Raw genomic sequence first — 23,228 nt, forward strand, 5'->3', positions numbered from 1 at the left:
TCGCTCTTCAGCTCACCACTCGGTCATCCCTCTGGTCCTTGCCTGAGCCCCTCCTGGGAGCCTGGCCCTGCCCTCGAAACAGAGTCCAGTGGAAGACACAGAAAGTCACAAGCCACATGGGCAGCCCAGGCCAAAGGAGCTGCTGAAGCCCAGGGAGGGAGGGAAGAAGGGAAACAGGCCTGACTTTTTTGTTAGAGGGGGGTGGGGAGTACTTCTTAGAGGAGTAGACATTTGCAATTATCCCTGAGAGGGAGAGAAGAGAGAGAAAGAGGATTCCGGGCAGAGGGGACAGTGCTGTGAAAGGGTGAGGTGACCCTGGGACGGCTCCAGGGGCCTGTGTGGCAGGGGGCAGAGGGGTGCCAGTGGATTTCTGCACAGCAGGTGTCTTCCTGCTCCCATAATAGGATGCAGACAATTGGGGGTGGGGAGATTTATTTTGTCTGTATTTCACCCACCCCCACGGCACTATTCTTGGACTCCATTGAGACCACCTTCCCCCTCTCACTCACCACGGGGCACAGCATGGTTGCCATCTCCAGGAACGGCCTCACCCAGCCAGATTGGAAATCCTGGGATGTGGGAGCTTCCTCAGAGACTCTCAATCTCACACAGTCAGACCTTCCAGGTGTCTCCAGAACCCCTCCCTCTGCTCCCTCCTGCATTCCCCTTCCCCAGGCTGAGGCCTCAGCCTTTCTCATCTGGCTCCCTGCCCTCTCCACCTCCCTCACTGTGCATTCTCCATGATTTAACTGGAGTGGTCCTCGCACAGCCCAGGTCTGACTGGGCTCCCACCGCCCAGGACTGAGGACAGGCTCCCACCGTCCAGGACGGAGGACAGGCTCCCATGGCACAGGAGGGTGGACAGGCTCCCATGGCACAGGATGGAAGACAGGCTGCCACCGCCCAGGACGGAGGACAGGCTCCCACCGCCCAGGACGGAGGACAGGCTCCCATGGCACAGGATGGAAGACAGGCTCCCACCGCCCAGGACGGAGGACAGGCTGCCACCGTCCAGGACGGAGGACAGGCTCCCATGGCACAGGATGGAAGACAGGCTCCCACCGCCCAGGACGGAGGACAGGCTCCCACCGCCCAGGACTGAGGACAGGCTGCCCAGCACAGCTCCAGGCAACACCCTGCCCTCCTCACATCAGAGTCACACTGGGGTCGAACGGTTTTCAGTTCCTAAACACATGACACTCTGGAGCACTTCCCCACTCTAGAGTGACAGGGCTAACTCTCTCAGACACCAGTTCAGGCAAGCTTTGATGCCTGGGGTTCCCCCACCTCGACTCCCCCCGACTTGGTAGTGATCACCTGGGTGGTCTGGGTATGTTGGTCTTGTCTGATCCCCCACCCACCTGAAAGCTTCAAGGGAGGGGGACCAGGTCTGATACACACGTGACCCTCCCTGGGCCCAGAACAGATATTAAGACAGGTTTGCTGATTGAATAAGTACCCAGTGCATCCCAGACAAGCCTGGTATGGAACAGGGGAGAGGGCGTAGGACCGGGGGTGCAACTAAGGGCAGTACAGGCTGTGCCTTCAATGCCTCAGCTTGAAGAAGTCACTAACTCTTCCTGGAGCCCCGTCTGTAAGACGGAGGGGGTCACACAAGCTCAAGATGGCCTTCCAAAGGCAAACTACTCCCGAAGTGCAAGAAAGCTGGCTGGCACTGTCTCCTTTAGCGTCGGGCTGGGAAATTCTTCCAGGCACCTGACCTGTACCCCTCTTGCCACAGAGAAGCTGGTTTTGACACTGCTGCCTCCCATAGAGGAACAGTCTTGGGGTGGGGGTGGTGGCTATGGGGACAGCCTGAGAACTGTCTTCTGTCCTACCATCCTTAACTGGCAGTAGTAGGGTAATGAGTCATAGAAAACAACCAATTAATTATCCCCAGTTATAAAAAGCTTTTGGTTCCCTTTCCTAGCTGTGGAGTGAGCGGGCCTCCTGCTGCTGGGCTCTTCCACTGCCTGGGCTGGGGACAGCAGAATAGGTCATTTCACCTCTTAAGTCTCCGATTTCCTCATTTGTCAAGTGTGTGTCTTGGGGGGAGGAGACAGTGTGAGCAAACTGTACTGCAGGGCCAGAAGCTCGTCAGGGAAACACGAGGAAACAGAGGGTCCCGAGTGTGACATTCAAGACCCTCCTATCCTCTCCCACTAGTCCTGGTCCCGTGCTCTTTCTCCTCCATCAGGCAGCTTCCCACGTCCTCCCCGGCCCTCCTTTCTTCTCCTTGTAAGCTCTCATGTAAAACCACCCAGACTCAAAACACACGAGTCCTCCTCCAGCTTCCTGAGGTTCTTGCTGCAAATCTATCATGGAGGCCAGGTGTGACACGGTGTTAAGCCTTGATTTCTCCTTCCATAAATGGGGCACAACAATTAAACATGCCCCAAAAGGGTGTTATAACAGTCAACAGGGCAATGCATGTAAGCCATATGCTCCCTGCATACAATACATACTCAAGTGTTAACTGTACCTCTGACTCTCACACTTCATTTCCCAGCCTGCCAATGAGACGAAAACGCTTCTGCGGCTCATCACCTGTCTCTCACCCCATTTCACAGATGTTGGCTTCATAGAACTTGACCCCAGGCTTCTCTGAGTTGGGAGATGCAGGGGGTCTCCCCCAAGAGGACCTGAGGGGAGGCAGTGCCTGGGTGGGGTGGGGGCCGGGAAAGAGGTCCCCAAAGGAGGAGGGGAAGGTGGGGATGAGAAGAGGCGCAGGCCCAGAGTTGGGCTCCCTTGCCAGGGGCCTCTCCTCTATTACCAGGCCCCATCGTCTCCCCTTTCCCAACCCAACCTGTGCTCCCGGAACTCATACAAGGGCTTCAGCTTGTTCGGCAAAATTTGCAGAGCACCTTCTCTGCGCCAGCCCTGACTTTGAGACACCAGACAGCTGTTTCCTTCACTGTGTCAGGCCAGGAAGCCCAGCCCCCCATCTCAGGGGAGGAAGGGAGGGACGAGGGAGAGAAAAGAGAAGAGCGGAGAGAGAGTGAGAGGATGGGTGAGCAGACTGAGGCTGCAGCCCAGGAAGTGGGAAGGGAAGCAGGAGCAGAGGGAGTGACAGGGAAGAGGGAAGGAGGCTCAACCTCAGCCGGAAGCCTGGGGTCACCTGAGGGGAGCTCAGCCCTTCCCGCAGAGGCCCTGCATCCAGAGCTGCTGCAAAACCCTTTCCCCTCTCCCAGTCAAGCTGGCGTGTGGCCTCCTGAGGCCCTTTCTGCTTTTGTCCCATACCGTGCACCCCAGACCTTGGCATTTGCAGAACCTGCACTGTTCGGGCTCCCAGTCATCTCAAAACCGGTCTCAGCGAACCACTTCCTCCACCCTGGGCCCTGTGCTGGCCACAGCCAGGACCTATCACTTCCTGACTCTGCAGCCTACGACTGGCTGGCCCTGAGCCCAGCAGGGGATATACACCTGGGAGATATGTATGTCCTGGGAGATACACCTTCCTCCAGCATCTACTCCAATGGTCCACAGGGCTTCCTGCTTGGGAGCTCAGCCATCCTTATCCTCCTTCCCTGGCCTCAGCTGTCTTCCCACCCTCCAGCCCCACCCCCACCATGAGTGTTTGGACCTACACCACCGGGCCAGAGCTCTGTCCCTCACCAGCTGTGTGACTGCGGCCCAGTCACTGACATCCTGGCTTCAGTTCCCTCACGTGAAATGGTGGCCATGACACCTAGCTCACGGGCTTGCTGGGAGAAATATGAATGGCAGTGTGTCAGTGTTCAGCAAAGCGCCTGGTGCAAGACACAAGGGGCGCAGGTTGGCTGCTGAGCTTCTGACTTTCCCGACACAGGGAGGCCCTGCTGCCTGCCCCAAATCTCTGGGGAAAACGGAGCTCAGCATAAAACAGAGTGGCCGAGGACTTCTAAAGTCAGCCCAACCGCTCTTCCATTTCAGAGATGGAGAGGCCAAGGGTCGGGAGTCAGGAATGACTGGTCTTAATGACTAGTCACAGCTAGCACTGTGCTGGTCACTTCATGTTGCTATGGCACGCCATCCGCCCCGCAGCTCCTTGAGAGGGGTGTAGACTATTTCACAGGCGAGACAGCTCAAAGTCAAGTAGGCACTGTCAATGAAAAAGGGGCCGTAACAAATCGAACTAAAAGGAACCTCACAGGGTGATCCGATCACAAGTTCCTAACTGGGCAGGTCATGGTGGGGAGTCACATCTTAGGCCTGTAACTTCTTTAGAAAAAGGTTTATCTTTGCCTTAAGCAAGCCCTGTCCACTGTTTCTGTGCATCTAGGTTAACACAGCTTTGAAAAGCCTCTTTTCCGGACCCCTGGGAAGGGTAACCACCCTCGAGAGAGCACATAATCTATCCTGTAATCTAATCCCCACCTTGTGTTCTCCCACCTTCATGTAATCTTTCCTCCTTAATTCCAAATGCATCAAAGAAGCTGCAAACCTGTTATTCTCCAGAGCATTTGAGATCTTGTTTCCTGGCACTGTCGTCAGTTAGGCTCAAATCAACTCTAATAAAAATTCTCTACAAGTTTGCACATTTCTTATGTCGACAGTACAAGTAGAAGAGGCACAACTGGGAATTGAGGTCTGTCTAACTCCAAATCTCCAGCCTGCATCACTGTGGGGAGACCCTATCTGTACAGAGAGAAAGGGCTGTCCCAGGCAGGGCCGAGGCTGCGATCCCAGCAGTGCGGGGACCTGCCCTGTGGCCGTGGCCAGGCCCCATCCTCTCCCTGGCCTCCGTGCAGCTCATGGCCTCTGTGCTGAGAGTGGGGAGATGGCCATGCATGAGGCCAGGAGCTCACCAGGTGGTCCCTGCTTCTCACCATGTGGGGATCACGAATCCAGGCTCCTGACTCAGTCTAGCACTGTGTCCCTCACCATCACAGGCAGAGAAGGAGGGCACACAGGGGACACTTCCCCAACCTTCCCATCCAGACGGCCTTGTGATGCCTGCCCTCTGACCTTTAGCTGCCACTCCCACCCTTGGCATTCCTGCCTGTTTTGGGATGGGCTGAATTTGGAGGCTGGCTGCTTTGTACAGACAAGGAGAGAAGAGGAAAGTTGTTTTTCAGGTAACAAAGCTTTTAGATAAACACAATTTATCTCGCGCTCTCCATTCCCTCTTAAAGGAATTGGGTTCCTTCAGAGAAGAAACTAGATTCACTGGCTGATAGCGCCCCAGGGATGAAGTGTAGCTCAGAGTCTGGACTGCGGAGCTGAACACCGGAGGAGGCTTTCTTTATCTGGCTGAGTACCTGCTGCCAGCTCTGGCAGGCCTGTGGCTCAGGTGACTGAGGCCTGGTGCCAGGGCCTCGCCCTCCCAGCTCCTAGACCCACCTCCTCGCCCTTCTATCCAGGCACTGCTTGCCTACCCGTCTGGATCTGCCAGCAAGCTGAAGACTTCTGTAGACCTTGGAGTTTCTCTCCTGGCGTGCCCCTCCCTGCCCAGTCCCCATGCTGTCGGAGGAAAGTTAACAACTGGCTGTATCCCATGATGGGATGGCCATACCTACCTACTCAGCGAGACTCAAGGATTGCCATGGGCCCATTTGACAGAGGGAGAATGGAAACCCAAAAGGGGCACTGACCGGTCCAGAGCCACACAGTAGGGGGACAGAGCTGACACCCCTCCCCCCAGGCTCTGGGGCTCCCTGGGTCTTTTTAACCCAGTCCTACGGGGGCTCACCGGTGTGGTGTCATCATGGGAGCGCTGGTAGCGTTTCCAGCGACAGCCGTAGATGCCTGTGAGGCAGGAGAGGCACAGCTGGGGCTCGTAGTACTGCAGGGGCTGGTGTCTCACCATGCTCGTGCCCGAGGCCCTGGCGCCCGGCCCTCAGGAGCCCATGGAGGCCCCAGGCTTGTCCTGTGGGAGGAAGCACAGGTCTGTGAGGTGGGGGAGAGTGGGGGGTCAGTCCCACAGAAAAGGTCATGGTAGCCTTGGTCAGGGTGAGTCAGCCTCTGCAGAGCTCTGCATGGGTCCCAGTCCCACCTGGAGTCAGAGGCACACCCTTGCAGGTCTCCCAGGACAGTCCCCTGCCACCCACCCCTGCTCTACCCACAACCCCTCCTCCAGCCGCACTGGCTCAGCACACCCTGCTGCTTCCTCTGCCCACTGCTCTTCCCTGAGAACCCCATGTGGTGCCCTCTGTCCCCTCCTCTCCTCAGGGCTTTCCTCCAATGTCCTCGTGTCAACCAGACTTTTCCAAGTCACCTTCTGTAAAACTGAAACTCCTTCCCACACTCTCTCAGCCATTCTCAGCTTTATTTTCTCAATCATGTTCTCAAATGTAATTCACTTACTTTGTTTCTTGTCTGAATGCACCACTATAATGTGAGTTTCATAAAGGCAAGGATTTTGCCTGTTTCATCCTCTGTTATATCTCCAGGAACTAAAACAGTGCCTAGTACATCGTCGACTTTCCAAATAAATGTTTTAAAATAAATGGTCATAAAAGCTCACATGTAGTGAGCACTTAAAATACTCCAGGCGCTGTGTGAACACTTTATATTCATTGTTCCACCTCACTGTCACAACACCTGAAGTGGCAGGAGCTGTGCCCTAAACCTATTTGATAATTGAACAAACTGAGGCTGAGAGAGAGAAGCGGGGCAGAGCCTGGCCTGTGGTCACACAGTTGGGAATCTGCGCTGGTGCCCCAAAGTGTTCATTCCTTCAGGCTCAGGGAGACCCAGCCCGGTGGGGCCCGTGGGAGGTTAGTGGAAGAATGGCAGGTGTGTTTCGACTTGCGATGCCACCAGGAGCAACTGCCCCAGCCCTGCTTGGTGCCCTGGAGATACCTGCTGGGGCCCAGCCTCCTGGCGCCAGCAATGGCCAAGTGTGGCCCTAGGCTTGGGCACCTCACACACCCTGATGTCAGGTATTATCTGATCCTCAACACCCACCACTGTTATTATTGCCCCATTTTACAGATGCGAAGCCTGGGGCTCAGAGCTGCAAAATGATTTGCCCAAGGAGTCCGGACTCAACTCCTGGTCTGTGGGACTCCGGAAACTTGAAGCCATTTGTTCTGCATCAGACCCCGTCCTAGGCCCTGGAGATAACGTGAGCAGGACAGACATAGTGATTGTCTTAGGGCCCTCATAGCACTACTGAGGGGCACGACCAGCCCCCGACTAGGCACCAGGCACCGTTCCAAGTGCTCCATGCACTAACTCTAACAGTAACCGATGGGGGATCATTATTTTTTTATTGAGGTATAATTCACACTCTGTAAAATTCACCCTTTTAAAGTGTACAGTGCAACACTTAGCATATTCAGTTTTCAGGATCGTCACAAAGTTGTGCAACCGTCACCACTATCTAATTCCAAAGCCTTTTCATCATCCCAACAAAAAACTCCATACACATTAGCAGTCACGCCCCCACCTCCCCTACTCCCACCCCCAGCCCCTGACAACCAGTCATCTACTTTCTGTCTCTATGGATGTGTCTAATCTGAACATTTCATACAAATGGAATCACACAATACATGCCCTTTTGTGACTGGCTTCTTTTACTTAACATAATGTTTTCAAGGTTCGTCCATGTTGTAGCATGTATCAGTATTGATTCCTTTTTAGGGCTGAATAATATTCCATTGTACAGATACACCATTTTATCCATTCATCAGCTGATAGACATTTGGGTTTTTAACACTTTTTGGTTGTTACGAATAATGCTGCTGTGAACAAGTTTTTGTGTGAATGTATGTTTTCATTTCTCTTGGCTATATACTTTGGAATGGAATTGCTGGGTACCTGTGTGTAACTTTCTACAGAACTGCCAAAGCCATGTTCCAAAGCAGCCTCACCATTTTACAGTCCCAAAGTGTTATCATTACCATCCCCATTTTACAGACGAGAAATGTGAAGCACAGAAAGGTTTAGCCATGTGCTGTAAGTCACACAGCAGAGCCAAGTGGTCTGGCTCCAGGGGCCTTGCTCTCACCCAGGGGTTGGCAAACTGTAACTTATGGGCCGTATCCGGCCAGCCACCTATTTTTGTATAGCCCACAAGCTAAGAATGGTTTTCTACATTTTTAAATGATTTAGGGGGAAAAAATCAAAACAAGAACACATTTGTGACACAGGAAAATTATATGAGAGTCAAATTTCCGTGTGTCCATAAATAAAGTTTCATTGTCAAAGGGTCAAACTCATTCAATTATATATTGTCTATGGCTGCTTTAACTGTCACTGCAGCGTTGTGTAGTTATGACCGAGCCCGTATGGCTCACAAAGCCTAAAATACATACTGCCTGGCCCCTTCACAAGGAAAGTTTGCTGACCCCTGCAAGCACAGGCCTATCATGGCTCTAAGTGCAGCGTAGGATGCAGAGAGTAGAGGGAGGCTGTGGGCCTTTGCTGTGGGCAGGGAGGGTCAGGGCACGCTTCCTGGAGGCAGCACTGAGCTGAGGCCTGTGAGATACGCTCCTCCGCTGCCCTCTCTAAATACCGTGGGCTGTACCACAGGGGCGCACTGGGCTTCAGACCCACCCACGATTTCCACCTCGGCCTCACTCACAGCCTCTGCCTACGGGCCCCTGCCCCCACCCCCACCAAACGCTATCCTCAGCACAGGGATGACCGCCTTCGGTCTGAGCCGGGAGATGCATTAGGGGCTTGCTGGGAACACGGACTGACCTGGTGCCTCCTAATGGCTGGGAACTGTCTGCTGCAGCCGCCAGGCCCATGGCTCCCGGGGGCTGGTGTGGATCACGGTGCAGCTGCTGGGGATTCTCTGAGCCAAGCCAAGCCCAGGCTTTGGGGGGACAGTAAGGCATGGGGATGCTGCTGTAGGCATCTTAGCTCCCATGGGGTTGGGAGGACTGGGGAGGAGATGGGGATGCTCTCAGCTCTACTCAGCTAGATCGCACCCCATGCACCCCCAGGTTAGGGCCTCCACTATCAGGTCAAGCACCATATCTGCCCCCACCTCCCCAGGAAGGGAGGAAGCAGTTGATACGTAGAAAGAGGCCTGGATTCACCCCGTGTCAGCCACTGACTTGCTCTGTGGCTGCGGCCTCTCAGCTCTTCCCTGAGCCTTGCTTTCTGAATCTGAAAAATGGGGTAACAGCCTTTGCCTGGACTTCTATAGGAAACTGGATGCCGCGGGTGGCGGGCCAGGAGGGCACGTGGCTGCAATGACTGAGGTACAGCAGGTGAGCGTTCTGCGAACAGGAGCCCACACCCAGGTTCCCTGGCCCTCACATTCCCTCCTCAGGACCCCCAACCCTGGGACTAGTTCCCATATGTCCTCTGCCCTCCCCTGCTCCCCCACCCCCACAAGTGAGCTTTACAATCCACTAAGGAATGGAAATTCCACTTCAGATCTGGAAAAGAGGGAAGTAGAACTGCCTGCACCAGGCCTCAGTCCAGGACTCCGCTGATTGCGGCTCTTGGAACCACCTCACCCCAGATGAATTTTCACACTATTCATAACTTCAGGGGCATCTTTGGGAGGCAAACCTCTTTTCTTTCCTCTTCATGTTCTCCTGGGACCATCTCGTCTACTCCCACGGCTTCAGTTACCAGGAGCAGCCAAGGCCACCCAATCTCTACCTCTCCGTTGAGATAGCAGGCTCCTGGCTGTCTGGGGGTGGGGGTGGGGGTGGGGTGTCACACAGGCCCTGCAAACCCAGCATGGCCACGCTGACCTTCTCACCACCCCCAAGCTGCTTCTAACATCTCTCAAAGCCCTTTTCTCACCATTCCCTTGGCCACTGCCCTGGGGAAGGGGCCGGGGGAGGGGGTGGCAGGAGGGGGCACTGCCCGCCAATCCAAGCTCTCACCTGCAGCCAGAGTGAGCTTTTTAACAGGCACCTGACCGGATGTGGCCCGTCCAGCTCCTCCAGCCTCACCACTCCAGAACTTGTCCCTTCATTTGATTGACACTTCCTGACCCTTTGACCCTTAGCTCCCCTGAGCCCTACATTTGGTTAGAGTGCTCCCCGGCCTCCCATAGCCCTGGGCCTCCCTGACGCTTCCTGGGCCCCCTGTGTGAATACTGTGGATATGTCCATCTCCCCCATGGGCTGGCCTGAGTTATTCCCATGTCCCCAGTGGCGAGTACAGGGCAGCAGAGGAGGAAACATGGGGGGCTTCCTGGACTATATATCCGAGGAGGCCTGCAAGTTCTGCTAACAGAGATGGGCTGTTCACTGGTCATTAGGACAAGCTTCCAGAGACCAGACTCTCTCTCCTCCCCCACTCCTCTTCCTGCCAGGCTAATGGCATTACTTAGGATCAATTGATTTCTCCAAGCCGCCTCCCAGGGCTGCTGATATCAGCCAAGTTCCTGAGACACCCCCTGCCTGGAGCTCCTGCTGGCTCTGGGACAAGAAGAATCCCCCACCACTGGGCCTGATGTTCATTCGAGGGCCCCCCCTCAGCCCACAGTCCCGGTTTCTGTCTGAATTCCTGGGCCCTGCCCTGAACTCCAAAGCCTCTGGTTTACACAGGGAAGGGCCTTCCAGGTGCCAGGACTGAGATGCAGTGAGCACCCACTATGGAGCTTGCAGAGTCCTCTCCCTCCCTGACATCCCGGGAAGGCACCCGACCTACTTCCCTGTTCTTCCTGCCTCCCGTGACCACCAGGCTGCCAGGCCCTCACTGCCCCCAGATCCTGCTGCCTCTGGCCCCAAGTCCACCCCCTTTCCTGAGAAAGAATCTCAGGCCAGGTGTCAGGGCCTGAGTTGCAGCCTGTCTATCTCAACTGACTTGCTATGTGACTGCAGACAGGTCACTAGCTCTCTCTGAGCCTTACTTTACCCATCTGAGAAATGGGAAGTAGATGGAATAACATATAAAAGGACCCAAGGCTGCGATAAAAAGAAAGCAAACGGGGCGACTGGTTTGCTTAGTGGTCAGAGCGTAGTGCTCATAACACCAAGGTTGCCGGTTTGATTCCCACATGGGCCAGTGAGCTGCGCCCTCCACAACTAGATTGAAAACAAGGACTTGACATGGAGCTGATGGGTCCTGGAAAAACATAGTGTTCCCCAATATTACCCAATAAAAATGAAGAAAAAAAAAGAAATAAAACACTGATACAGGCTACAACATGAATCTTGAAAAACATTATGAGAAGTGAGAGAAGGTAGTTACAGAAGGTGGCGTGGGGCTTGCTGGGCCCACACTGAACATTGTACCTGTGTCATCTTCTGATGACAACCTTCCAAGTTGAGCTTGACAGCCTTCTGTTAAAGTTTAAAAACATGGGTCCCAGGCAAATCGATGAACAAACTGTCGTCCATCCAGACAATCGAATATTATTCGATGAGAAAAAGAGATGCACTATCAAGCCACAAAAAAACATGAAGGGACCTTAAAAGCATATTGCTAAGTGACAGAAGCCAAAATGAAAAGGCTACACACTGTATGATTCAACTCCATGCCATTCTGGAAAAGGCCAAACTGTGGAAGAAGCAGTGAAAAGATCAGTGGTTGCCAGGGGTTAGGGGTGGGGAGCGCAGGGGATTTTTAGGACAGTGGAACTATTCTGTATGATACTGTAATGACGAACACGCCACCCTACATTTGTCAAACCCCATAGAATATACAACACAAAGAGTGAACCCTAATGTAAACGAAGGACTTTAGTTAATAATATTGTATTAACGTCGGCCCATTAGTTGCAACAAACATACCGCCCTAACGTAAGATGTTAGTAACGGGAAACCGTGGGGTGCAGGAGGGAGAACATACAGGAACTCTCTGCACTTTCCGATCGGCTTTTCTGTAAACCTAAAACTGTCCTTAAAAATGTATTTAATTTAGATATCTATAACGATTGATGAATAGATAAGCAGACCCAAGACATTAAGTGATTTGCCCAAGGCTAAACAGCTAATGGGGCAGAAGGATTTGAACCCAGGGCTGCCAGTCCTAAAACCGTTCCATAGTACCAGCCCCTCCGGGGGTGGGGGAGTGTGTGCCCACGTTTCTGCCGCCTTCCATGTCTATGCCAGCCACAACATCTGGGTCACTGCAAATTGCACCTCTAAGGGCCAAACTCAATATTTTGGTTGGCACCAGGGGAACAGGGGCATGGACTGGAGCCATGAACGCCGGAGAGGAAAAGGGAACCCCCCCACCCCACGTCAGGCACCGGGCTCGGGTTGGCAGAGACGTGACCCTTCCCAGCAGCCTGCCAGGGCCCATGGAAGGAGGCAGGGCACACATATGGAGAAGGAACCGCTCCTTTTCTTGGTTATGGCTGCCCTCACTGGGGCCTTAACCCCCGCCCAGCCCTGGGACTGACAGGCTGAGGCTGAGCTCAGCCACTGGCAGGCGGGGTGACCTCCCCCGGCCTCTGGCCTCGGCTTTCCCGGCTGTATCACGGGAGGGTCTGAACACTACCAGATGATCCCCGAGGACCTTTCAGGCACTCAGCTTCTAGAACACTTCTCCCCCAGCTCTCTCCTCATTCCCAGGAGAAAAGCAGAGATGGGACAGCACAGGGAGGAGGGAAGGACCATCCCACGGTCCTTGACCGGTCTGAGGGGAAGAGTCCCCTACATTCCTAGGGGCCCTGAGCCTGCCACTGACTGGAGCAGTTAAAATAAGGATGAGAGCTGCAGGGAGGCCTGAGACAAGGTTAGAGGCCTCGTCACTCTCAGCCCCAAGCCAGGTGCCTCTACCATCTTAGACAGAGACCGAGGTACAGGAGTCACGGCCTGGGTAACTCACAGTGATGACGCCAAACTTCACTGAACGTAAAACTCAAGGCTTTTAAGGCCATAGTGACTCCTTGCCACCGTGTGGGGAACATGGCCTCAGAGCGAGACCAGGGACTCCCTGTGGTCCTTCCTCACTGCTTTGCCCATCCCGTCCCAGCATAGGTGTGCCTGTTAAGCCATCTTAGCTCTGGGCCTCTCCTTCAGGCCTGCAAACTCCTCCTCCTGTCAGCTCAGGTGGCCCCTCCTCCAGGAAACCCTCCCTGCTTGTGTCAAGGTCTTCTGGACCCACAGCTCCTGTGCTTCCTTGGTCCTAGCACTGATCACTGCACAGCGGCTTCCTGGGGAGAGCAGGATCTAAGCGGAATTCAGAAATAAGGGAGGTTTGTAGCCCAAAGGGAAGAAGGGGGCTCTAGGGGAAGGAATAGCACAGGGAAAGCATGGTGGCAGGGCGTGGGGAAGCAGGGCCTCTCCCAGGGCCAAGGGTGTCCCCAGGTTCCAGACAGCAAGTTAGCCCCTTGTGGGTTCCATCTCGTAGTGGTGGGAGATGGGGGGTCTGCTGCCAACAGGGTCCTCCCGCTCTCTGGGGGCTCAGGGGCAGCAGGGAAGCCCCCAAGCAGCTCATCAGCTGGGCTGTTTTCCTCAAACTAACAACCAAACCCAAACAACAAGATAAATCCCTGGTGAGGTGTGTGGGGGTGTGTGTGTGCTAATTCTGGGACTCCCATTCTCTGAGGCCTGAAAACACCAGAGAAATGTGGGACCAGCCAATCCCGGACCCCTCCCTGCCACCCTCCAGCACAGCCTTAGCTTTCGAGGCATGCTCACAGATTTGCTCTATTTCTCGTTGTGTGGGCCTCATCAGATAGTTTGAATTGAGAGATCTGGGCTGCCATCACCACACCGTGGCCCTGGGCAGGTCACTCCACTTCTCTGGGCCTCCGAGAAAGCCCTAGATTCTACTGAAATCAGCAGAGAAGGTGGGCTGACACAGGGCAGGAAGGCAGTCTGTTGCTGAGACAGCTGCCAGCAGGGAGAGGTTGGGAGAGGAGGTGCCTGGTGGGAGGCCTGGGGGGGACAACGACAGGGTGGGCCAGCACTCTGTCCTCCCTTCACCTGTGCTCATTCTTTGGGAAAAAGGTACTCAATGGCCGAGGCTGGGGCTTAGCAGGAACCCTTAAAGAATCAATCATGTCATAATTAGGGCCATTGATCTCTTTCCAAGGCAGTGTCAGAGCCTCCTGCTTACCCAACACTTGGGTCCTGAGACACCTCAGGGGCCTCAAGGGCCAGCCCAGGGCCTGGGAAGGGGGCCTGCTCTTTCTCTGGGGAGCAGGCCCAGGCTGACGGCAGCACAAGGGAGGCTCGCTTCACCCCAGACGTGAGCTCTCCAGTTCCTTTGCCCCTCCTGCTGCCCTCTCGCAGGAAGTGTTCCCTGCTTCTCCCAGGGAACTGTGGTCTCTGGAACCATTCGTCCCATACTGAAGGCTCTTTAGCTCATTCAGTAAATGTTTAAGAAGCTTCCACTCTGTGCCAGGCACGGCTGGGAGCCAAAAGAGATTCACAGAGAACCAGACATGGACCTTTCTTTGAGGGGAACGACCTCATGGAGAAACAGCAGCTACAATGATAACCACACGCCCAGTGCTTTCCAGTTGATAAAGAGCCTCCCCACACACTGGCTCATTGAAGCATCTCGCCAGCTGCACAGGTAAGTACCAGATCCTCGGTTTACAGAGGCTGGTTTGCGAAGGCTGGTGGAGGTCAGGATACGGCTGTTGAGCCACACGCAGAGTAAGGCCCTCGGGGGACAGACCCGTATGTTTGGGGCTACAGGCTGGACAGGAGCCAGGATGAGGACCCCGCCCAGGGACCTTGGGTTTTCCTGGTACAGAAAGCACCTGTCTTTCCCAAGTCAGGGCTATGAGATTGGGCAGAGTAGTCACCAGGTGTGACCTGACCTTGCCTAGAGAGCAGAGCTTAGCATCTCAGACTCAAAATCTCCAGCTGCAAACTCTCTAAACCAGAGTCTTAGAATCACCTCACTCAAGACTCAGACAATTATGGAATCCTTGTTTAACCCAACAGGAATCTTGGAACTATCCCTGGATTTCAGACTATTAAAGTCTTCAAATGTCAGCACCAGGAAAGCCCTGGAGCCATTCCATCCAGCCTCCCTTCCCACGCAGAAATCCCCAGGATGGCTCCTGGTGGTGGTTCCCCAGCAGACTGGCCTGCACGGGCTTGTATACTCTCTGTGACGGGCCCCTGCCTCCCTGGAGGGCCGAGCGGTTCCCTCCTTAAGCAAGGACTGCAGGAGGGCCCTCCGACACAAGCAGCCTGCCCCCTGCCACCCGCCCGCCCCCCAAAGAAACCAAAAAAAAACTGGCACTTGTCAGGTTCTTCCTGGAGCAGGCAGAGTGAACAAATATCCCCAGGGCCTCTGGTGGGGCCTCAAGGGCCAGCCCAGGGCCTGGTAAGGGGGGAGACTCTCATCAGCCTCTCACCCTGGGGTGACACCCCAGACCTTCCCAGGAGCCAAGTGATTCTGTCAGGCTGGCTTTTTCCAAAGCCTCTCCCTGAGTCCCAGGGAAGGGGCGGAGAGGTGCCCGAAAGAGAGGAGGAGAAGAAGGAGGAAGCTGAGTCTGGCAGAGACTTGCACGGAGCAAACTTGTCTCTGACTAGTTTTTGCCCCCTGAGGGAATGGAAAGCAATGATTTATTTTATTTATTTATGTAAAATGAAGTTATTATACAAACAGCCTTCCCAAACAGGCCCTGGGGTGAGAAGAGAAGCCAGTCGTACCATTTAAGGAGTCTCTCTTGCTTCCTTCCTCTCACACCTACCTGCTGCACCTCGCCACCTCCCCGCCCCACACTACCCACCTTCCCACGGCCATGCCTTTGCTCATACTGGGCCCTCTGCCAGGAAAGCCCTCCCCATCACCCCATCCTAACAAATGGACCCTGTGCCCCGCTCGCTCTGACACCCCCACGGAAGCCTATTGCCTCCTCCCTTTGTGCTCACATCATCTGGCAGAGCTTGGAAGACGTGATCACAGGCCTCTGTGCACAGTAATTATCCGCTTCCGCAGCGGCCTTGCCCACCAGGCTGACAGCTTCCCCAGGCGGAGACTTCTGATCCACTCAGCCAAGCTTTCCTGAAGAGCCGCAGTGTCTGCGGCCCTGCACCGGGAGATGGAGACGAGATAGCCCAGTCCCCACCCCTGCTGAGGACTCACTGGGCAGAGAACCTGTATTCCTGCACTGGACCAGCACTAAGGAGGCGCCCATTTATTTGTCAGTCAGAAAAGCTGGTTAAATGCGCAAAGGAAGGAAAGAAGGAACCCATCAGAGCCTCTTAAAACCACACAATTTCAGGGCCACTTAGGAGCCTGCTCCCAATTCTGCCTCTGAATAATAATTAGCCTTTCCCTATTTACAGAAAAATTAAGTTACTAAAAAAAGTCTCAATTAAGTGTTTTCAAAAAAAAGTTTTCTCTGCCACAATTTTTGCTTAAACCTCTGCTATCTGCGTGCACATTTCTGTTCCTGGTCTAGTATCAGATGCCCTCAGATTTAGCACAGAACATCGATCCTCAGGGTCATTTACATCTCTCTTAGTCACCGTGTTCTGTGAAGAGTAGCAGCCCCTCTTCTCCCAGGCAAGTCTGAACACCTAGCGCCTAAACTTTTCTTCCCCTCTTTCAGATTTCCAGGTTTCCCTTCAGCAATCACAGAAAACCGGCCTTGTGTGAATGCTGAGGAAGGAAGTCCCCGGAGCCGGTCACCAGCACACCTTGGAGTTTCATGCCAATGGCATGATTCAAGGCTTCCAATTCCTTTGCTGAAGCGTCACTCTCTAGAAAATGTGTACCCAAGAGCCAGCCTGCCTGGGTTGGCAACCCAGTTCTACCACTTACTAACTGAGCAGATTCCTTAACGCCTCTTACCTCAGTCTCTTTATCTCTAAAGTGGGGATAATAATAGTGCCAACCTCGTGGGCTGCTGTGAGGATTAAATGAGCTAACATACACGTAAGGTGCTTAGATAAATAAGTACCACGTACACTGGACTAAGCAAGACACAGCTCTACTCAGAGCTTCAGGTTTTTTTCTTGCCTGTAAAAATGGGACAATAGTCCCTGTTCCCCCTGCCTTTTTTGGGTAAACTGTAGAGTGCTGCCCCACGGGAGAGACAGACATTGTTTTAGAACCCAGTGGGCTGCCCTGTGTAGCTTGTCTCTAACTCCTCTCTCTCCGCCTCCTTCCTTCCTTCTTTTTTTTACCTGGAAGAAGGTACCAGTGGCTGTGAGCTGGGCCCCTGGGGTGTCCTGTCCACGGAGTTGGTGATGTCACGTCACTGGGAGAGCTGCGGGGACAAGGGGACACACTCATCAGATCACTCATCTGTTCACCCCGCCTTTTCCTTTCCCACCTGACCCTTAATGAGCCCTCACCCTGTGCCCACCTTGTGTTGGTTGTGGGACCCAAGGATGGGTCATATCTAGCCCCTGCCCTGGAGAAGTAGCCAAGCTGGTGGGTGAGCGGTGTGGGTGAGTTGTGGGCCATGAGACCCTACACATGCAGTCCTACCTCCCCACATGCTGCCCACAAACCAGCCCCAACCCCAAACCCAGTATAACCTGCTCCCTGAACCATTCTTCCCCCTCTACCCCAGGACCCATGGACACAGGATCCAAGGCCCAGCCACCCTGGGGCGAAACCTGGGGCTGTGCCCAGCTCCTGGGGGGCAGAGGCTCTTTCGTGCTGCCCAGGGACCTGCTTCTCCGGTGGTAGCCGCCAAACCAGCTGTTCTAAAGCAGCCGCTGAGAGAGGGCCAGTGGGCTGGAGGCGGGATCTGGGGCACCGCAATTATGTGGCTGACTTCTGACTCATGCACCACCTCCCCCATCACCAGCTCTTAACAGTCCTCCTGCCCAGGAACTGGGAGGAGAGAGGTGCCAACAGGCCATGGGGAAAAAAGAGGAGGGGAGGGGACAGGGCTCTGGGGCTTCAGAGGATGCTGCCACATTGCCCACCAGGGGACACAGGCTGGCAGGGCCAGGGGCCTGCCTAGGTCACCCAGAGTATCAGAGTCAGAGCCAGGGCTGGGACCCAGATGTCCTAGTGCCCTGCAGACCCAGGGCAGTGGTGGCTCAGGCCTGGTGCCCAGCCCAAGGCCATGCCAATGAGAACGCTCTCCAACTCATTTCGGCCCTCGAGTCACACACCAGAAAGAAACACACAGCTAAGACTCAGGAAGCCGGCAGAGCTGGAATCATAGACAGCTTGGAAATGACATCCAGCTACTGGAGACATACTCCTGGGGCACCCCCAGCCCTGCCTCCCTTCACCTCCAGCCCCCAGGTTTCTCACAGTACCCTGAACGTACTGCACTTTACAGTTTACAAAGCACACTTATTTCCTTCATCTCCCACAGTGATTTTGAGGCCTAAGTGACAGAGAGAATATAAATAAAGCAAGGCTTCTCAAACTTTAATGTGCAAAGAAATCAGCTGGAGATCTTGTTAAAATACAGTCTGACTCAGTAGATCTAGGTTGGGGTCTGGGATTCTACATTTCTGACAAGCTCCTGGGTGATGCTAGTGCTGGCAGGTCCAGGGACCACAATTTGAGTAGCAAGACCATAGCTGTTAACAGCATGGACACTGGGTTCAAACTGCCTAAGTTAGAAGCTTGGCTCTTCCTGTGTGGCCTTGGGCAAGTTACTGAACCTCTCTGTGCCTCAATCTCCCTATGTATAAGACAATCACCATCATCATCATCATCCTACCCCATAGGGTGGATATAAGGATTAAATTATGTAAAATGCCTAAAGTGATTATTATTATTTCTAATTTTAAAATGGAAATATGTCCTCTGAGAGCTGGACATACCCAGCAAGGTGGCAGAGCCAGAATAGAAACCCAATTCTCTTAATGTAAATCCTACAATACCAGAGTGCCACAAAATGTCACAGCCAGCAAGTCCTCCCCCCATTAGACAGACATGGATATTGAGGCCCAGAGAGGGGCCGGGAACTGACAAAGTCACCAGAAAGTTGGTGTCAGAAACTCAAATCCATGACTCTTGGCCTAGTACTCTTTCGATCACACCTCACTGTCCTTCAAAGAAGAGAAAATGTCACGAATTTGCCCTGGGGAGGGTCCCAGCTCTGCTGTCAGCCCCACTTTGGGCAGCAGATACCCTGGCAAGCGGATGTGGGAATGACTGGATGCGGAGGCTGCCCCCATGCTCAGGGCCCGAGTTCCCTGTTCTCTCAGAGCCCTGCCCACCAGGCTGGGTGTGGAGAAGAGTCCAGCATTCTCCTTCCAGCTCCATCTCCTACCTCCAGTCTGTGGCACTGCTCAGCCTCAGGGTCACCCAGCTGGGGTCGCAGGCAGAGGGTGGCCGGGCCCAGGCCTGTCTCCACCCCCACCTTGGCTTCCCAGCAGGGGGCCAGAGGGAGCCTGTGAGTCACTTGAAGGAAGTGCTCAGCCCCAAACAGGAAGTGGCTCTTCAAGCAGAAACTCCCTGCAGGATCTCGCCAGGGCCCTATCACAGGTGGCCTGGGTAGCAGTTTGATGAAGGAAGGGAAGCTGATTGAGACATAGCAAAAGCTGTTCAGATTTTACCTGAACTCAAATACGGCACCCTCCCTCTTCATTGTGAAACCTGGCCAGGGGGCCTCTTCTCTGCTGGGCAGTCGTAGGTAGATCAGTACCCTTCCTTCTCGGCACCTCGGTGCCTTCATCTGTAGGCCCACAGGGCTGCACTACAAGACTATTATGGCCTGGCATTTCTACAATGAAATGAAGAATTGGAGGAATAAACATGGGTTTTAAGTAAGTGAATAGACGCATATATGGTTGAAATCCATGAGTGACTGCAGAAACCTAGATTTAAGCTCCAGCTGCGGGGAGAAGCTCAGGCCATCCTTGACCCTGAGCTGGAATGAGTGGGTTGGAAATTCATTATCTTACTTGTTGTTATTCATCTTCCTTACATGTATGTATAGCTCATATTTATTTCAATGTTTAATATTAAAAGTATTTTGGGTATTTATTTACAAGTATGGTGACGTTTTTATGACCAGAAATATGTCGTAGGAACTTAATTCTTATTTTTATCAAGGGTAAAATTGGTTTTATGTCATTTCATTAAAGTTGCAGTTTCCGAGAAACTAATGACGATGGCCAGGAAGGACTGAACGATACCTTTCCCAGTAATGCGGAGCATCTTCTTTTTTTTTTTTTAGCTTCTCTCCCTGTTCCAGTTTGTCTTTCTAAAAGTACTCCTGAATTAGTGTGGGATTCACAGTAAATGCACATGGTGTCTGGGGAACACCTTACAGTATAGCAGTCCCCCTTTCCAAGGTTTCACAGTTACCTGCGGTCAACCACGGTCCAAAATTATTAAACAGAAAATTCCAGAAATAAACAATTCGTAAGTTTTAAATTGCGCTCCGTTCCACCTAGAACAGGAATCAGCCCTTTAGTCACTTCATAGCCATCCAGTTATCCACTATCACGGTCTCACAGGGCTTGTGTTCAAGTCACCCTTATTTTACTTAAGGCCCCGAAGTGCAAGGACAGTGATGCTGGGAGTTTGGATGCGCCAAAGAAAAGCTGGAAATTGCTTCCTTTAAGTGAAAAGGTGAAAGCTCTCAAATAAGAAAAAAAATATTATGTTGTTTTGTGCTAGTCTGCTAAACGACCACGTTCACATAACTTTCATTACAACATATTTTTGTAATTGTTTTACTAGTCATTAATCTCTTACTGTGCCTAATTTATAAATTAAACTTTATCATAGGTAGGTGTAAGAAAAAGCAGTAAATATAGCTGACGTTTGAACAGCATGGGTTTGAACTGTGCAGGTCCACTTACATGCTGACTTGAAAAAAAATCCCCTCAGTATAAGTGGACCTGCACAGTTCAAACTCATGTTGCTCAAGGGCCAACTGCATTTTTAACCCACGGTTGAGAACCTGCGTAGGCAGAGAGCCAACTTAAGTAATACGAGGATTTTCAACTGCTCAGAGGTCAGTGACCCTAAACCCCGAGTTGCTCAAGGGTCAGTTGTATAGGGTTTGGTACTATCCATAGTTTCAGGCATCCACTGGGGGTCTTGGAACATATTCCCCACGGAAAAGGGGAGACTACTGTATTCAACAATTCATACTATTTAAATCAATGTAACATGAAGTGTGATACTAATTCTTTACATTGGCAACTCGATTGGACATTAAATACTAGAACTGTCAATAGTTTCCTATTTATAAAATCTTCAAAAATTTGAATTAATATTTCATCTCTGTTTAAATTATTTTATTTTAAAATCTGATATTCATTGATTATGATGTGTATAGTTTTGACTTCTGGAGTATTTTCAAGGAATAAAAATGATTTTTGGAAATACAAAGTTTCCTTTCTTTACATTTAATTTACATTTTTGATGGAAATATATTCACATTCTATACCCTTTCAACAGTTGCATTTTATTTTTAATCCTTTAGATTATTACCATCAACAGAGAATTTTCAAATATGAAAATCTTGATTACAACAATTACAGTGATCTTGCTAAGATGAAGACAACAAAATATATTTTATGAAATAAATAGTATATGAACTAAGTCTTATTACTCCTCTGAACATCAGCAGCTCTCAAAACACCCAGATGTACTAATAATTAAATTGAGTCTTCCTTGACATTTTGTCACTTTTAGTCATATAAAACCATAACTTGATATATACATTTCAATTTGCATTATGAAGATATGTTTGTCAATGTGGAAAAAAAAAATCAGACTATTTTATTGAACAGTTTCTTGGTGTGTTTTATAACCTTCAGATACCTGACAAAGACATAGGGACCTCTATTTGTATTTTTGTCTTGGGCTCTGAAAATTTGGGACCAGGCCTACCTGTCCACTCCCTGCCTGCCAGCTCTCACTTTTGTGGAGCTCCGGCTACCTGTGCCGGTCACTTCCCCTTGCTGAGCATCTCCTGGGCTGCCAGCGAGCCCTGTTCTCCCCAGAGTCTGCCTTTTAGAGAGCGCTCTATATGCGCCTAGTTACACGTGGGCCTTATTTCCAGAGCTGACTCGAATGCCCTCGAGGGCAGTGACAGGACCTGTCGGGCATCTCCCACACACCTGCTGCTCCTTCCAGTCCCTTACATTCCAGCACCATCTGTGAAGGGACCCGGATGGGAGGGCCCAGCAGCCTCTGGTCCACCAGGCTGGTAGGCCCCTGGCTATCAGGCTACGTGAAAGACCTGTGGCCCCCACAACTGGTTTTCTCCTCCTCTGCACCCTCACTCAGTCTACATTTACCCAGGCCCCCCCTCCAGCCCCTTTACTCTGGGCCTACTGGTCACAGTGACCTCCCCTTTGGGCTAAAGCCACCAGAATGCCCCTCTAGCCCCTGACATCTGGGCTGACAAATCTCCAGGCTGACACGTTCCCTGCCCACCATCCTTCCTTCCTAGCGTCTTTCACAAAGAGCTTGCAGAGGACCGGAACTGGGTTCTAGAGGGGGGAGGGGTGTCGAGGAGAGAGCAGGAGACTAAGAGCAAGAAGCCCTGGATTCTGGGCCTGGCGTGGCCACTGGAAGGCAGGTCGGCCTCCTCTCTAGGCTCAGGGCCTTCATTTGTCAGACGGCGGGTCTGCAACCAGCCCAGTCTGCCTTGTGGGGTGATTCGGATAACCGAGCAAGCAGGATGTGACAGGGCTTTGTAAACCGTAAAGTGCTGAACCATGTGACCAGGTCGTGTTTCCTACTTGGCCTGATGTAGGCAGAGTCCATCGACCATGTTATGGAGGGGCTGATCGTAGCCTTATGCAAGGCCAAGATTCTCTGTCCGTTCTCTCACATACTCCTCTTAGCCTCCTATTGCAGCGCGTTCTACAGATGGCAAAACAGAAGCTCAAGGGGGTTTGGGTCTCTTGCTCAAGGGCACAGCTAAGCAAGTGGCAGAGCCAGGATTCATACTCTGTCTGACTCCCAAGCCAGTCTAGACAACATAAATCCCGTCACCAACACACATTTCCTGAGCTCTCCTGTGTGCCAGGAGAGGCCCTGAGGCCCCGGTGGACAGACCTCCTGCTGGAGGAGCCTAAGGTCTAATGGTATACAGCTGCTACAGCTGTACGAACAAAGGAGGCAGGAGCCGGGGGAGGGGCCAGGAGGGTTTTGCTGCTGGATCAAAGCCATCTTCCAGCCTAACCCAGTGGGGACCCACCACAAACAGCAACAAATACCTGGGAGTAAGCAAATTTCTTTCCCCTGCACACCACCCTGGCCAGCCACTCCCTGCCTGCTTTGGGGCATGGAGGACAGGGAGGGGCCCTAGACATTTCAGACCACTTCCTCCTCTGGGACTACCACCCTATGTCCACCCTCACCCCTGGGGTCTCAGGTTCCCCAGGCTTCAGGATAGGGCACAGCCATACAGTGGACTAGACATTACGCCTGGAGAAAGCAGAATCCTGCCTGCCCATCTGAGCACAGAACCCCTTACACAGTAGGTGCTTAATAAATGGTTGCCAGGTGGGCTAATG

At 52.6% G+C, this 23,228-nt stretch overlaps 1 protein-coding gene across 10 annotated transcripts in view; it reads right to left on the bottom strand.

Annotated features, from left to right (window-relative positions):
• The window catches only part of GDPD5 (glycerophosphodiester phosphodiesterase domain containing 5), an 89,616-nt gene that overhangs the window by 37,323 nt on the left and 29,065 nt on the right, over positions 1-23,228 (bottom strand). For 7 of the 10 annotated variants that reach the window (XM_033120467.1, XM_033120463.1, XM_033120464.1 and 4 more), the window contains 2 exons: positions 16,950-17,032; positions 5,672-5,848 (listed from right to left, as the gene is read on the bottom strand). In XM_033120467.1, coding sequence (XP_032976358.1) covers positions 5,672-5,788 — 117 coding nt within the window. In that variant the 5' untranslated portion in view covers positions 5,789-5,848; positions 16,950-17,032. Of the gene's footprint in view, positions 1-5,671; positions 5,849-16,949; positions 17,033-19,298; positions 19,466-23,228 lie in introns of all 10 variants that reach the window. The other 3 variants (XM_033120469.1, XM_033120468.1, XM_033120466.1) reach the window with 2 other exon arrangements.

This window comes from Rhinolophus ferrumequinum, chromosome 11, assembly GCF_004115265.2.
Source record: "Rhinolophus ferrumequinum isolate MPI-CBG mRhiFer1 chromosome 11, mRhiFer1_v1.p, whole genome shotgun sequence".
Classification (NCBI taxonomy): Eukaryota; Metazoa; Chordata; class Mammalia; order Chiroptera; family Rhinolophidae; genus Rhinolophus; species Rhinolophus ferrumequinum.